The sequence below is a fragment of the Cyprinus carpio genome, chromosome B6 (genome assembly GCF_018340385.1).
Source record: "Cyprinus carpio isolate SPL01 chromosome B6, ASM1834038v1, whole genome shotgun sequence".
NCBI lineage: Eukaryota > Metazoa > Chordata > Actinopteri > Cypriniformes > Cyprinidae > Cyprinus > Cyprinus carpio.
The window spans coordinates 24,922,960-24,940,305 of NC_056602.1; the positions used below are offsets into that span (position 1 = coordinate 24,922,960).

A 17,346-nucleotide genomic window follows, 5' to 3' on the forward strand; every position below is an offset into this window, starting at 1 on the left:
ACAATTTAGACAACCTAACAGCTATAACAACACATTTTTATAAGGGCAAATTACTTTAAACACAAATTAAAAATACCATCTTCACTTTTTTGCTTTTAAAATGCCTTGTCCTATTGATTTCCAATGTAAATGCTGTACTACAAATGCAACTTCTGACAAGTCCAATTATTTTCTGTGGTAACTGACAGCATGTCACAGATACTGCCAATAGAGCTTAACTTGTTTTGAACTCAAAACATTCCCTGTATGTGTATGTGTGTAATTCGAGCTTCTTATGTAGTTTTAAAGGGATGTTATCTGTCAAGTCTACAACTGGCCCACCCCACCCTCTAACTACCTCAAACGGACTTGCTGCCAATCCTGAACCATTCCCACAGCTGCAGACATACTGAACCGAATGACTATCTCAGATGGGAACATCCCTCACAGAGACAGTCACTACAGAGTCCCATCAGTCCTCACTTTATGCAGCAGAAGTAACTGGGTGGTAAAATCTCACAAAATTAAACCCTTTTTATTTTCACCACCAATTTCAATACCACAAATACCAACAAAATGTATGGAAAGATGTGACGGTATAATCTTGAATTGCATTGCAAAAAAATAATAATAATAATAATAATAATAATAAATAATAAAATTTAAATAAAATAAAAAAAGTTTTTTGCCTTACCAATGTACTGTACAGTATGTAACAATGAAAATCATCTACACTGCACGCACACTCTTCTCTTTTCTTGTTACAATGACTCAGAGGGACAGCATAAATAAAAGCAGCAAGCAATAAAACCAACTGTATCTGTATCATTTATTCATGGTGTGACGCATGCTGGGAAGTCAAGTAGTCTACATCTATCAACGTTACAACTTACAGTATCAAGTTCATTATACTTCCTCCAACCACTCTGAATTTACTTCTGAAGTTGAAACTTTGAAAACTCTGTAAAAATTCTGAGTTACAGAAGAAATGTCAAGTATATTAGAACACTGTGCCCAGATAAGAAAGTTAAATGAAACATAATTGAGAACCCCAAGCTCTTCAGCAGTAAAACTTTCCTTTGGGGACTATAATCATTCCACAACATTTAAAGTTCTTGCAGATAACTTTGTATCTTACCAAAGATGGTTGACTTTACGTAGAACAGACTCAGAAAGGCTCAGCCTTCTGCCATTCCCATTTACTGAGTTCCCCAACATGCTTCTCAGCAGCTCCACGCAATTAGCCCAGGCCTCTTCTCTCTAAAGTTTTCTGTCCGCACCCAAGTAGACAGAGACTCATGTTTGAGACGTCCACCTGAATGTTGAGTTCTTTGTGTTTATTAGACAGTTGAAGTTTCACTCCCTGCTCTTGGGGAAGTGAAGAAGTCAAACCTGTTTTTAAGTATTCTCTCCATAAATGGTCTGTACTCAGCACACAGCAGGAGGGTCCAGAACGGATTTCAGGATAACAAACAAAACCAGCTACAAGGGCTAGAACAGGGATCCTCAAATCTAGCCCACGAGATCCACTTTCCTGAAGAGTTTAGCTCTAACCCTAATCAAACACACCTGGGCATGCTAATCAATGTCTTCAGGATCATTACAAAATCACAGGTAGGTGAGTTCGAACAGGGTTGTAGCTAAACTCTGCAGCAGATTGACCCTGCAGGGCAAGATTTGAGGAAACCTAGGCTAGAATAACTGACCATGGAAATGAAAGAGCTGGGTGTAGTTCTCCTTTTGTCATGTCAAGAGATACATCCAGTCCTATTGGATCAATCAAAAATGGACCTGAGCAATCAAGTATCTAGATATTTTTTGGTGTGCTATTTTGACATGGGTCAGTGAACAACCACTTAGCAACTCCCTAGCAACCACCCAGAACACCCCATCATGCTAAAAATTAATCAGAACTTCTTTGCAACTGTTGTTGAGACAAGCTGTGCACAATACACACACACTAATAACATACCAAATGTGTTTGTATAATTAATTTATGCAAATGAATAGGCAAATAAATAGAAAACATATTCTGTAAAGAGTGTTATATTTGTCTGCTTTCAGATATCTTGACTGTGTTTTCCCTGTATGCATGGATGAAATGAATATTCACTGACAACAGTGCTTCAAAACACACTGTCTGATCTTAGACACACAATACCATCCAAGCTCTCGGCTGACTCTGGTGTCATGGGAATTTTTTCAGAAATAAAACTGACAAAATTCAGGTCTATTTTCAAACTCCCATTCAAACCTCCCACCTCTCAATCACTCTCAGACTAAAAAATAAATAAATTTAAAAAATCCAACTAGCAAATGCTGTTAATCTGTATCTTTTGCTACATCCAGAAATAATAATCATAAGAAGAAATACTAAAGCTAAAACAGTCAATAAAAATCTTTTCAGCTGAAAATCCCTTTCAGTTTAACCCAGACTGGGTTCTCAGGTAACACCGGTGGGTGGAGACCCTCACAGCCTGTTTTCTCACCTGACCAGTTTTACACCAAAAACACAGTCTGAATGAAAATTGCATTTGGAAAATTGCATTTTAATAGGGCTGTACAAAAAGAATTCATAAATGGATAGATATAGAGACAGAAAGATACAGTTCATATGCATATGATACATATATAAAATAGTTTCATTTTGAAAAATTCCATAAAAAATAATTAAATATAAAATGTATACTATATATTAATAAAAACTAAATAAAATAAATAATATATATTAAATTAAATATAGATTAAGTCAAAAGTTATATATTTATATTTGTAGTATACATAGGAAATATATTTATCAATTCAAAAATGTATTTATTTACATTATAGAATATTCTATTCTATCATTTTATATTATATAATATTATGTTAATAATTTGATAACAGATTCAGTCATTTTATTTGTTTGTAAATTTATTTATTTATTTAGCAGAACACCAATAATAAAGTTACCAAAATCAACAAAACGACAAAGAATTAAAAGGCAAGTTGAACAAACACAGACAGATAGGGGAAAAACAACAGGGTGAAAAACAGTAGGGGGGGAACAACACATTCAATCGAGTTTCCAGGGTGAAATGAAGGCCAGCATCCTGAAGACAACATCCAATCACTGCTGTTCAAGCACCTGTTGAGCTGAGCTTTACTTCCTGTGTGGTGATCCACATCCTCCATTTGCCCTCTTCAGGGAATACATCACAATCTCACAGACCCAAACCTCTAGCTCTTCATGTTTACAGATACTAAATACTATGACTTCATATCTCATAATTACATATTGAGAATTTCTATAATGCAGGATTCAGAGTAGTGATAGATGGGTTATTTCTAACATAACCCAATAAGCCATCCAAAATTATCATAGATGAACAGCTTTTTCTCATCTGTCTAACCAATTCCCATGTCTTCCTACAATTTTAGACTCTGCAGTACAGTAAGAAATTGAAATGTAATTGATCTGTTACATTGTAAACTCCACCCAAATAAAGTTCCAGTCTGCTCTCGCACTTTCCAGACTTGAGGAAATATGCTTTCAAGAGCTCCACGGGCACCACATAGCAGAGAACGATTTTCAATGGCACCTTAAACAGGCATTTTAATAACCTCTTTCACAGATCTCTGGGGCTTTACTTATCCTGTCAACTTAGATGATGCCGCTGTGAGGCATAGCTTACTAACGTCCCCCAAAGACCACTGCTGTCCTCACTAGACCAGTGTCCTCACAGAATCTGGGTGAACTACAGTCCAAAAACAAACAAAAAACAAAGAACTGCTTAAACCACAAAAAAATAAACCACAAAAAATAAAAAAACAACAAAAAAAATAATAATCAAAAAAATAAAAAAATATTATAAAAAATAAAATTAAAACACAAAATTAAACAACAAAAAACAAAAAATTAATCCTTAAAATACTTAAATATTAGTTTAAATACTACCTGCAAAAGATTCCTGTTTAAAAACTACTGGTTTCATTAAAACATCAATTTAAACCACAAAAAAATAAAGCGAGAAAAAAAGAAATGAATATATCTGTGGGAATTGTTCAAAAAAACGAAACGAGAAGAGGTGACCGGACCCTGAGGAAGATTGTGGAGTGAGCCTGGGCGTGTGCTTTTGACCACAAAAACCCTGTCATAAGTCGCACAGGTATTTTTTTTTCGTGAAAGCAATAGCTAAAAATCAATGTGTCATCTGTATGGACTGGGATCAAAATTAAGTCCAGATTTGGTCTGTGTGGGTGCCATTTGCTAGGGCAGGGTCAATGACAGCTAGCTCATTAGGATATTCCCATCTGCTGAAAAGCTTTTATGTAATGAAGATTTCGTTTTTCAGCCGGACCTGGCACCATAAATATGTCAATGGTACCAGGTAATTACTGTAATTTTGAATAGTAATCTGTGGGATATGGTGGAAGAGAAGTGAGAGACGCTTGCTATGGACGCTAATAGAAAGCATTTAGACCAACTTTAAAGGTGACCAAGTATTTGCATTCTGAACAAATTATTTGAAGGTTGACTTTTTTTGTATTAAAAACACTATTAAGAAATATGCTTTTTTTAAATTTTGGGTTTTAAGGGATTGCCTGTCCTAACAAACCAAACATTTCAGTGGAAAGCTTTAGTTATTCAGCTTCCAGATATGCTAATGTATAAATCTCAAAAAACAAAAAGGTATTTTTGTAGCAATAAACAATAATAAAAAAAAAAAATTTTCACCAATACTGGTACCTTGCTATGGACCTTCATTTAGACAAACTGGTTTTCGTCCTGTCATAACAAACCAAACATCAGTGGAAAGCTTATTTATACAGCTTCCAGATGATGTATAATCTAAAAAAAAAAAAAAAAAAAAAAAGACATTAACAAAATGGACCTAGACTGGTTTTGTGGTCCAGGGTCCTTCCTAAGTGCATCAACAGCATCACTTAAAAGTGTCCCTGTTGTCCCTGGCAGCTTTTATCCCAAGCACATGCTCGTCCCATGAGAAAGATCCCATGGATGTCCCATCCAGTGCACAGCTTTTACTATCACCTCCATACGCCCTTTTACAGGCTGTTTCTCATAAATCTGAGAGCTCTCTTAATTTTCTCAGGCCTGCAAGATGAAGATCAGCTTAGAAAGCCCACACGGGCCACTTCTCAGCAACTGTAACAGCAGAGACATTCATGCCATTCAGAAGAGAATACCAGGCTGATGCGTAATACTGATCTGAATAGGTCTAATCATAAAAGCATTGTGTCTCCAAACAGCACAGGCTCTGACAGCAGCAGTGGGCGTATATGAGAGGAAGTGCTCGGACGCAAAGTGACTTGGTGCAGTGAAATTCCAAACAAGCACGACAAAAAAAGCACTTGAAAAGGCAAATGATTAAAGTTACAAATGCGCTTTAACCTGCTTTTACAGCCAATTCATTACTGTAAGTATTGCTTTTGAAAATAATGTTTCTAAAACGTTTTTTTTTTTTTTTTTTTTGTAAATAGTGCGTTACATTTTCTTTTTCCCAAAGAAAAGGCAAATAAATCGGGTGACATTTGATCATGTTAGATTTTCGAACTGACCAATAACTGAGCCTGCTTAACCAATTAACAGAACTAGTTACATAATCAATCAACAGATTCATCAAGAGATAAATATTTTTTTAATAAATATTATTATTATTATTTTAATATTTTATATAAATATCAAAAATACTATATAAATCTTTTTAGTTCTCAAATACAGTAAATGTTTAGTAAATACAGCATTTTAAATTAGAAATTAAAATAAAGCCTACAATATAAAATACAAAAAAAAAAAGAAAGAAATAAACTACTGCATGATCCATTGAAAAAAAAAATCATTTTACAGTCATTTAAATGATAGTTTACATAAAAAGGAAAATTTTGTCACTTTACTCACCCTTCAATTGTTCCAAACCTGTATGAGTTTCTTTCTTTAGCTGAACAAAAAAAAGGAGGAATGTTGGTAACCAAATAATTGATGGCAGCCATCGACTTCCATAGTTTTTGTTTTTCATACTATGGAAGACAACTGTTTGGTTACCAACATTCTTCAAAATATCGTCTTTTTCTTGTCAACACCTGAAATAAATTCATACAGGTTTAGAAATTTGAAGGGTCAGTAAACAATAACAGAATTTTCATTTTTGCATTAACTATCCCTTTAATGTGAGGTATAATTTATGTAGCAGGACGAGTTACACACCAAATAACAGGGGATTGTCAATACTATGAAAACAGCAACTTACAGTGCAAATAGATACATATTCAGTGTTTTCATATTCAAAGAATGTCTTTTGTTTCTTCCAATACATGTACAACAAAATGCGGATGTTTATCTGACAACATACCTCAGGACAAGGGTATAGTACTTAATGTGTTTGCTTCATGTTTTATTCAACTAAAGCAAGCTGTTGAAACACTTACTCTTCGAATATGTGAAAGTGAAAAGGGAAAAAGACAGGTGGGGGAGGTTATGGAGGAAAACAGAAAACAACTAAGAAAGCAAGAGGGAAAAGAATAGCATAAAGATCACTACTATTCATCATTTCTGCTTCTCCTCTTGTCTCTCTCCTCACAATAACACACAACACAGCTCACATCTGAGTAGTGAAACCCAGGTCCCGCCATAATTACATTCCAGCATTCGCCCTCTCCCTTCACGTTCCCTCTTCTCTCCAGACACATCCTCTTCACAGCCATTATAAACCAGCTTTACACATAACCAGCTCCCTCCGTGGTATTAACGCTGTCAGTCAAGCAGGTGTAAAACTTTCCACCAGCAGTACAGGGCGGGGGTGGCTGATGTGAAATATATCAGAGAGTTTGCTTGTATTTGTGAGGTAACTGGATCCAACCTGCCCTTTACAACTGCTCACACAAATCATACAGTAGTTGCGGTGACCTTTACAGTTATGGAATGTGATGACAGACTTTGTGCCTTGTGTCCAAACATGTGTACAATGGGGGAAAAACTATGTGACACAAAAGCCATGGGTTTAAATTAAAAATGTGATGCACTACACTGGGAAAAAATATTAATACAAATATTTTAAATAGTTTAATTAAATATATATTTTATATATTATTATATTTTCAAAAATTTTAACTATAGAGTTCTTTCTTTTCCAAAAACATCCAAATATCCTTAAAACAAGATACATTTACATTCATGCCAATTAAATTTTAAAAAATCGTTTTCAAGGATGTTTAGAGAGAGAAAAAAAACAACAACAAAAAATAGCTGATTAAGACTTTTATTTGATCATTAATAAAATTGCTGCATTACATTTAACATGGAAAGCACACATTCCCTACTTCCTACTTGGAAAAATTGGAAAATCTTACTTAAATTCTGACCTTTAATTTGGAAAGACAGTTATCATTTCCCCTTTGTGTCTGTACCAAGATAATATTTTTAGTTTTTTTAAATGTTTTTTTTTTTTTTTTTTTTTTTAGGAACGATTAGTGTAATTAATGCATAAATTGAATAATTAAAAATTAATTGCTAACATTAAATTATACTTTTATACGAAGTACTTTCAAGAAAGAGAAGGACTTACCAAATATTTCTTGACCTGGAGAAGGTTTTGTCCACTCTGTGGAGAAAAGAAACATGGTATTTTTACAAACACATGCATTTTTGAATGTTTGCACATGTATACTTACACAACCGTAAACCCTTATACAAAGTGAGCGGTTATTGATTTCACACTTTTAACACATTCTGCCAATCAATCTCCATCCAGAGCCTGCTAAAAGCTAATCAATTCGCAGCTGACGAACACTTCATGCAATTGATGTGATAATGACTCAGCAGCTCTATTAAGTTAACAAAGGGTGAGGACCAATAGGATAACGAAGGACCACTGGAGCACATCATCAATTAATACAAGCAATTGCCATTGCTAAAATCCTTTGAAACATACCTCTCTCAGTGTGCGGTATGACAAAGTTTTAACCCCTCATACTTTAACTTTGTATTTATGTATAACATTTCTTTTGATTTTGATGGAAATCTCAACAGTTCTGCTCGACAAAAGCTGTAGAATTGTACGGAGGGCATTTGTGGTTTTGAGACGCTAATGAGAGAAGCAGCTTCTCTAACATATTTTTCTGAAAAGCAGCTGCGGCTTTGAATACGCTATGACTCTGCTTGGTTTAAAAACAGCTCAGTCCTCAGATGTGTTCTGAATAAGACCTTTCATAAGACTCAGTATCAAAATAGACAACGCTAAACACAATGGCAGTTTCGCATGAAAATGAAACCCCATTTTCCTGGCTAACGTAATTGGTGTCATTTTGTATCTTGCCACAAGATGGTTCTACAAACAAACCCATCTGTTTAGTTAAAAAAAAGCATGCATCATACAATATGAGTGACCTGAGCCACGTGTTACAAAACTGAGACCGAAAGTAACAGATGCATCTGGATATCTCCATCTACTGTCTTTGCTGTAAATGTCAGACCTCCACTGTCAATCACTAGTGTGTCCTCCAAACTTCTGCTGAGTGCAAGGGAAAAGTGTGGCTGTTGTGTCAACAAAAAATGAGTTAACACTTCAGGTACAGCATAGAGTAACAAATATTTCCATAACCTTGAGAGAAAGGACAAACAGTGACTTTGATCATTTATCAGCTGCTGGAGCTTACAGTCTTTCAGATTTATTTTGAATAATGAAGCAGGGCTGTCGACTGATTAAAATGTCATTTTAATTACATTACATGCATGTTATTTAATCAAAGGGTATTTCTTGCTTAAATTTATATTTTATATGACTTACTGCCAAAGTGCAAGTCAGAAGAATGCACTTTTGTAATAGTTCAATTTTTTTTAATTACTGAAATAGATCTAAGATGTAGATAAGTTTGTTTCCTCATTAGAAATGTAGCATTATATTCTTGCTCATCAACTGATTCCTCTGGAGTGAATGGGTGCCGTCAGAATGAGAGTCCAAACAGCTGATAAAACATCACAATAATTCACACAACTCCAGTCCATCAAATAATACACTGTGAACCGAAAAGCTGTGTGTTTGCTAAAAAACAAATCCATCATTTAAAGCAAGTGATGTAATGCAAAATTACTCAAAATGTGTTCTGATTTAAAAAAAAAATCATCTTGGTTGGCCTGAGGGTCAATTTTCAGCAAATTTTCATTTTTGGGCAAAATATAATTAATAAACAGGATTTATACAGAAATACACCCCTGACATTTTCTTCAGAAAATGTAATAACTAATTACAAAATGCTAGGTAATTTGGTAAAATTTTATAATACATAGGTGCAAAAAGCTTGAAATATATGCACTACGCAATTTTTTGCCATATGCAATTTTTTATAATTAAAAAATAAACTCAAACTGTATTTGACATAAATAAACCACGCAGTCTACACAAATGCACTGTAAATACCACATAAGTTCAGCAGTGAATATTGGAGCCCAGCCGCTGAATGTACAAACAAGGCCTATAAACCAGCACATGAGGGATCAGTGTGTGTTTGTACGAGCATGTGTCAGTAAACAACACTCTGGACCAAACAGAACCAGTTTCAGAATGTTTATGCAATCCAAAATAAAAACCTGTTAGACCTGACAATGTGGGTAAGAAGCCAAAGAGCAGCAGATGTATCACAATACACAATGTCATTACGCTTGATCTATATCAGTAATCTGTCATTTCAACACAAAAGAGCTTCAAACTTTATGTTTCAGGAAATAGGGATGAGATGAATGTCACAAATTACCGCATGACTCATCTTTCCATTGGCCATTTTTGTCAGAGAAACACATCTGAGCGAACTCTTTATCATTATCTTACCATCATCAAACCGTCAGCAGTTCAACTGAAACGTTTTAACCAAGCAGGCATAACAGAGTCAAATGACAAAATGTGCAAGTATAACAGACATTCATAGACAACAGACATGTGATCATTTATTTTTGTGAATAAAAGAAACTTTAAAATAAAATAATCCATATTAAATTAGCCTGTCTGCCAGTTGAACTATACACTTTGTACAAAACTCCTGATTTTATACTAAAATTACACATATATTTAAACTATTATATAGTTCAAAAATATGTTTAACCAGACCAGTTTCAATTCTATATATATATATGCTAAAACATAAGTAATTTTCTATAAATCTTAAAAGACCAGGTTCAATTATTCCATATATAACATGTTTACCACATATACATGTCGGTCTATATAATCTATATAAGTGTTTATCAAGTTTTCACTCTGAAACATCTACAAGTAGTTCTGAAAAGTTTGAAAAGAACTACTTACCTCACAAAACCATTTTAACTAGTTGAAAAGTACATGGCGAAGTAATATGTAACTAATTTGGTCAACAAACCTAGAACTATTTCATAACCATGCAGTAAATTAATCAACACCTTCAAATGTACATCAACCAATCAGAATCAAGCATTCAGCAGTGTTGTGGTATGAATGTTGTTTACAGGATGTCATGTTTGATGAATCAAGTTTTTGGTAAATTACCTATGCATAAGAAAAATGAATAACATCTGCATCCTACAAAAGGTATTTTGCATCCAAATACCAGAGTAATCAGTGAACATGAACTACAACAGCTTATAACATGAGAATTCAAAGCCACCGTCATCTGTCCTCACAAATCCCCAGTAGTGTGTCTTACCCCCCATATGCTCCAAAAGTGAAGCTCCTCTTCCTGTGAGACATTCTTCTGTTTTCCCTCTTAACCTTCTACTCTAGCAGTCTCTTCTCCTCTGTCTCAGTCTCTGTTTCTCTCTGACAGAGGGTACTTGTTTTGTGCCTCTCTCAGTGTGTGAGATTGGGTCCCTCCTTCTCTGCTTCCCATGCCTCCTTTCTTCCCTCCCTTTCACTACCTGAGACGGAGGATCCACAGCTATGAGCAGGTGCTTGTCTTTCAAATGATTTCTTTACTTTGAGACACACACACACACGGGTCAGCAACTAACATGGATGTCCAAATGAAAACGAATGAAAAGAATTTAAAGACTAGTTTAAAATGTAACCCAACCTAACCAGCTGTACTAGTTTCTCAGGCAGATCTCTTAAAGACAAACATATACAGGTCCTTCTCAAAAAATTAGCATATTGCGATAAAAGTTCATTATTTTCCATAATGTAATGATAAAAATTAAACTTTCATATATTTTAGATTCATTGCACACCAACTGAAATATTTCAGGTCTTTTTATTGTTTTAATACTGATGATTTTGGCATACAGCTCATGAAAAACCCAAAATTCCTATCTCAAAAAATTAGCATATTTCATCCGACCAATAAAAGAAAAGTGTTTTTAATACAAAAAAAGTCAACCTTCAAATAATTATGTTCCGTTATGCACTCAATACTTGGTCGGGAATCCTTTTGCAGAAATGACTGCTTCAATGCTGCGTGGCATGGAGGCAATCAGCCTGTGGCACTGATGAGGTGTTATGGAGGCCCAGGATGCTTCGATAGCGGCCTTAAGCTCATCCAGAGTGTTGGGTCTTGCGTCTCTCAACTTTCTCTTCACAATATCCCACAGATTCTCTATGGGGTTCAGGTAAGGAGAGTTGGCAGGCCAATTGAGCACAGTAATACCATGGTCAGTAAACCATTTACCAGTGGTTTTGCCACTGTGAGCAGGTGCCAGGTCGTGCTGAAAAACGAAATCTTCATCTCCATAAAGCTTTTCAGCAGATGGAAGCATGAAGTGCTCCAAAATCTCCTGATAGCTAGCTGCATTGACCCTGCCCTTGATAAAACACAGTGGACCAACACCAGCAGCTGACATGGCACCCCAGACCATCACTGACTGTGGGTACTTGACACTGGACTTCAGGCATTTTGGCATTTCCTTCTCCCCAGTCTTCCTCCAGACTCTGCCACCTTGATTTCCGAATGACATGCAAAATTTGCTTTCATCCGAAAAAAGTACTTTGGACCACTGAGCAACAGTCCAGTGCTGCTTCTCTGTAGCCCAGGTCAGGCGCTTCTGCCGCTGTTTCTGGTTCAAAAGCACACGCCTGTGCACGGTGGCTCTGGATGTTTCTACTCCAGACTCAGTCCACTGCTTCCGCAGGTCCCCCAAGGTCTGGAATCGGTCCTTCTCCACAGTCTTCCTCAGGGTCCGCTCACCTCTTCTCGTTGTGCAGCGTTTTTTGCCACACTTTTTCCTTCCCACAGACTTCCCACTGAGGTGCCTTGATACAGCACTCTGGGAACAGCCTATTCGTTCAGAAATTTCTTTCTGTGTCTTACCCTCTCGCTTGAGGGTGTCAATGATGGCCTTCTGGACAGCAGTCAGGTCAGCAGTCATACCCATGATTGCGGTTTTGAGTAATGAACCAGGCTGGGAGTTTTTAAAAGCCTCAGGAATCTTTTGCAGGTGTTTAGAGTTAATAAGTTGATTCAGATGATTAGGTTAATAGCTCGTTTAGAGAAACTTTTCATGATATGCTAATTTTTTGAGATTTTTTTCTTGGGTTTTCATGAGCTGTATGCCAAAATCATCAGTATTAAAACAATAAAAGACCTGAAATATTTCAGTTGGTGTGCAATGAATCTAAAATATATGAAAGTTTAATTTTTATCATTACATTATGGAAAATAATGAACTTTTTCACAATATGCTAATTTTTTGAGAAGGACCTGTATAACCTTTGGTAACCTCAGGCTCAGATAAATGTATGTTTACTGGATGAAAAGAATAGCAACAGCACTATTCGCTTTATCATATCAACTGATGGAGAGCTCAGTGTGAGTATATAAACATCTCTCGCTTGTTTTTCTTTCTCTCAGTTAGTTGTTAAAAATCATTATTTTTTATTTAGCAAGCGGTGAATGGGTGAGAGTTAACAAATGCATCATTAAAGCATTTTAACTTTAAACAGTCATTTCAGCGCAAAAAAAAACAAAAAAACATAATAAAGTTCCTTCCCTGTTGTCCTCTCACATCAAAAACCACCAACATAATTGTTTAGAATGGTTTTGAACTGTTTTCGGTGCTTGATCTGTGCATATTTCTCTCCTGATTCAGACAAGATGGCTTTTACAATGGGTTTGTTACTTACAAACATTCAGCTTTACGCTTCACAAGACATTAATTGATGGACTGGAGTTGTGTGGTATACTTGTGGATTAGTCCCTGTGCCAGATGAGCTAGCCCCAAGTCAGAGCCTTAAAATAAGCCAAAAACAAACAAAAGTGACACAAGGGGACATCCAAAGTCAATTCAATAAAAGAGATTATTTTAGGTTGGGTAGCTGTTAGTGTCCTGATCTGAGAGGGGGACGGCGTCTAGTGTCTGTGGCACAGGATATTTTATAATCACTTTAAAATGTCGTGTCATGGGGTCAGACTGTCTGAGACAAACACCATTAGAGCTTTTCTTTTATAGCTGAAGGTGACCATTCATTTTTAAAGGGACGTCACTTCAGAGATCCCCATTTATCGCTGGGTATTACCATTCACTTAGGATTTATGTGATACTATCAGTATACATACAAAAAAATTTTTAAAATATATTTTAATACATTATTTTTATTATTAATAGGCTAATAATAATAATTTTATAATATTTGAGGGTGGAAAGTTGAAAACAAGCTAAATGTCTGTGACTGGTTAACAGAAAAATACACACTGAAGATATAGTTTTCATGCTTTTTTTCCTGGATAGGACCTTTAGATGAACATACTTGTCCCCAGAATTAATAAATAAAAACTTCATATATATCCACACCATTTCGACTTACTCATACTCCCTCTTTCTTTCTTTCTCTCTCTCTCGATTGTCCTCTGTGGGGACACATGAAGGTAGAAACAGGACTATTTACTCCGGTTAATTTGTGAACAGCTGATATGGCAAGGGCAGCAGGAAATTAATTAGTCTGTATCAGCCCGTCTCACACACACACACACACACACACACACACACACACACACACACACACACACATACTATTAAAGGTCAAAAAAGTCAAAAGCAGCTAAAAAGAAAAAGTAATGCAGCAGTGTCCTTTAAGAAGCCAAACAGAACAGAATAAATCTCTGACAAGTACAGTAAAGAAATTCAATTTAAGGGAAATTAAAGATGCCCTTTCCACTTTAACATGAAAGGAATCATCTGATTTAAATTACTGTAAGTTGGACAGTATTTCCTGCAATAAGGTCTAAACTAAATCTATGTGCTGAAGTGGTTTCTGTTCAATTTAACGGAGTAGGTTTTTGAATTCAGGCCAGGCCAGTAAGTTCCTGAAAAGCTTAAAGCGTAAAGCAGAAATGTGGCAGTAAAGGATTTGGATTAGCACCGCCACCATGTGGTACTACACTCCCAGTGCACATCCCATAATTCAACACTACAGTACCACAAATAAAAACAATGATCAATCAAACTCTTAAGTTGCATGCTCCAGCCTACTCAAGCTAAGTTCACCCAATGAAAGAACTTCTGTTAAAAAGGACAAAGCACCATAAAAAAAAAGATCATAAATGTAGTGCATTATATTCTGAGTATACTTAAGCCATATTAGTCATTTTGTCTATAGTTGATTCTCATGCATGCTCATGCACAATCAAACCTGGTGCATTTGGCCATAAAGAGCCTTTAAAGTTGCATTTACAACTAGAAAATTCTTGATACCCCTGTTCCCGAGTTGAGCGGGCCATAAACATCAGCAAAATTGCCTTGTCTTGTTGTGAACATCTTGCACATTTACATATATAAATAATCATTTGATGCATATTTTATTTTTAATACACAGCAAAAATAGCATGTATGAGACTGAAATTCCAAAATTGTCAGCACGCTGCCTATTTAACGCGATGAAAGTAAATAATAGAGCAAGTAAACATCCTCCATGATTCATTAACAAAGCAAATGAATATGACAAACGCTTAATTATGACTTCAGAAATGCAAAGTACGAAATTTCCAAAGACACGTGAAGGCAGTGAAGGAATATCTCTTTTTGTATTCCATGGAAGAAAGAACAGATTTGGAATGACATGAAGGTCAGAATTTATATAAGATGGTCACACCAAAGTACAAAGCACATATGGTTATGATACTTTTAAGGTGTAGTCACATTTACCATTGTTTGGTGAAATTTTGGGGGCGAAGTCTTGTCGACAGGAATCTGCGCAAAAATAGTTGCTTGTGTTAAAGTTGGTCACGCAAATTCATCATGTCGAGCAGCAGAAAGTTACCTGGTTTAAAAGTCACTTCTTTGTGAGAGGTGATCATGTAATGCTACACTACTGACAACGGAGCTTCTTTCGGCCCCAAAATTTTGCCAAAAAAGGTGATCGCACTTTTACGATACAGCACCGTCTCCTGGGTAGAGTTAATAAAAGAGGTTTTATGACAGCGTACCTTTTGTGTGGTTACCTGGCAACACGTATCGCTGTCTGCTGCGAGATACAATGCTGTCTATTGTCTCTTTCAGCACTTTGATAGCAGCGAGCATCGGAGGGCACATGTTGTAGACACACAAGCAGACAACCACATGTGTGGGACATACCCATAAATTCTTCATACAGTGGACTACCAGTAAAAATTATCAAAATTTGGGACCAAAGATTATTCAGACACTTTGTCCTGACCATGTTTTGCTTAAGTGTTTTTCCTTTAATTGCTAATATGACCTTTTTACACCACAGTCTGAACAAAATTAAGCATTGCTTGGTAATTGGTTGACCTAAATTGCTGTTATCTAATTGTGTAACAGCTAATTCATTTGTGAGACAGTCTAACAGAAGAATGCCATTATCAAGATAAATTTGTTCTGACAGTTTAACTTGGAGTTCTTGTCATATTTTATTACTTTTTTCTAAACTACAACTAGCGAATAAACTGTGATAATGTGAGAAACGTTAAAAGGTGTCTGAATACATTTTGGTTTGATTGCATACTGTAAATAACAATGAAGATGAACATTTAAAATTAAATCAAAATTAAATCAAAAAGTTTTGCTGCAAAAACTCTTAACACTGCATGAATTCTCATATTTTTTATACCTAAATTGTATTTTTTTAAATAAATAATTATTTAATAAATAATTCCACAAACTGACAGTTATTTTAATATTATTTATATATTTTATTTTTATATTTCAGTTTGAGTTTTAGTAATTTTAGTAAATGTATTTAGTTGCCAATGCAACATTTCTAATTTTCATTAATGAACATTTCATCTAATACAAGTCTTCATCTAATACTCATATTTTATTGCAATTTATTTTAATTTCCAAAAATGAGTTTCAGACAACAATTACACTGCTCTCAGACCTCAGTTTGGAAACACTACTAGACATTAACAGTCACTATAGTAGCAAGTCAAATCACTAATAACACCCAAACAATGAAACAATAGCACTCTAAAACACTCAGAACACCTTAAGAAAGCAATGGTGAGTTTAGTCCTCTAAAAAATCTAGTTCGTTTTTCAAAGCAGCTAGAGTCAGTGACAGTGCGGATTGTGTAATTCATGTGAAGTTCCTCCACATCTTGGGAATTTGCACATTCGTATATCGCCACAGCTCGTCTGCTCTCTGTGTGCTCCGCCTTAGATCTGCTCTTCAGTGTGATCTTCAAAGCCTGCGGCACCGTTTCATGGCTTACTGCTCAGGTTGACCGATCTCAGCCAGCATGTGTTGTTCTGTCTGACCGATCTCTCCCCCTCACTGCGTGTCTGACCTCCAGATGAGCGAGCACCGCCGGCAGACCGAAGCTGCTTGAGACATCACAGTCGAGCAGAGCGAATGCGAGCGAGTAAGAGGGAAAAAGAGATAAGAATGTGTCACAAAGAATGTGTCTCAAAGTGTAAGAGTGAAATGCTGTGTGCATTTGTGTGTCTGGGTGAAATCTGCAGTAAATGAGACTCGGTCTGGCCTCAGAAAATGACCCACTTCAACTGAAGAGGAACACCATCACTGAGTACTTTCTATGCAACCTTACTGAACCTGTCTGCATAAATGCATTTCAAATAGACAGACAGGATGGTTCTAGAGATAAAAAATCTTGAGCTATTTTGAATACTTTTTAGTTATATTTAATTTAAATATGCAGATATTTCTTTAGAGATGAGACAATTTATCTATTCTTTCCTAAAACAATTTGTATGTTAACAGTTGTCTTATTTTATTTACCCTTTATTTACTTTAGAGACAAAGTTGATCCTTAAAAGAATTTTTTTTTCTCTAAATTTATTAGTAAGTAGAAATAAATGAAATTACAAGCATATTTTTATGCAAAAGTCTCCATTTGCTCTCTATATAATCTTTTAATGTTTAAGAAGGACAATCTAACATTTCTACTTTCTTAAAAATAAAGGTTCTTAATACACAAAAACACTCTAATTAATAAC

At 35.5% G+C, this 17,346-nt stretch overlaps 1 protein-coding gene across 5 annotated transcripts in view; it reads right to left on the minus strand.

The window, feature by feature from the left end:
- Positions 1-17,346, minus strand: part of LOC109091565 (rap1 GTPase-activating protein 1-like) — a 68,186-nt gene that overhangs the window by 28,469 nt on the left and 22,371 nt on the right. Inside the window, exons 1-2 of one of the 5 annotated variants that reach the window (XM_042726454.1) lie at positions 10,648-10,867; positions 7,542-7,577 (exon numbers count right to left, since the gene is read on the minus strand). In XM_042726454.1, the coding sequence (XP_042582388.1) occupies positions 7,542-7,577; positions 10,648-10,691 (80 nt within the window). In that variant the 5' untranslated portion in view covers positions 10,692-10,867. Of the gene's footprint in view, positions 1-1,117; positions 1,527-7,541; positions 7,578-10,647; positions 10,868-17,346 lie in introns of those variants that run through there. The other 4 variants (XM_042726452.1, XM_042726453.1, XM_042726457.1 and 1 more) reach the window with 4 other exon arrangements.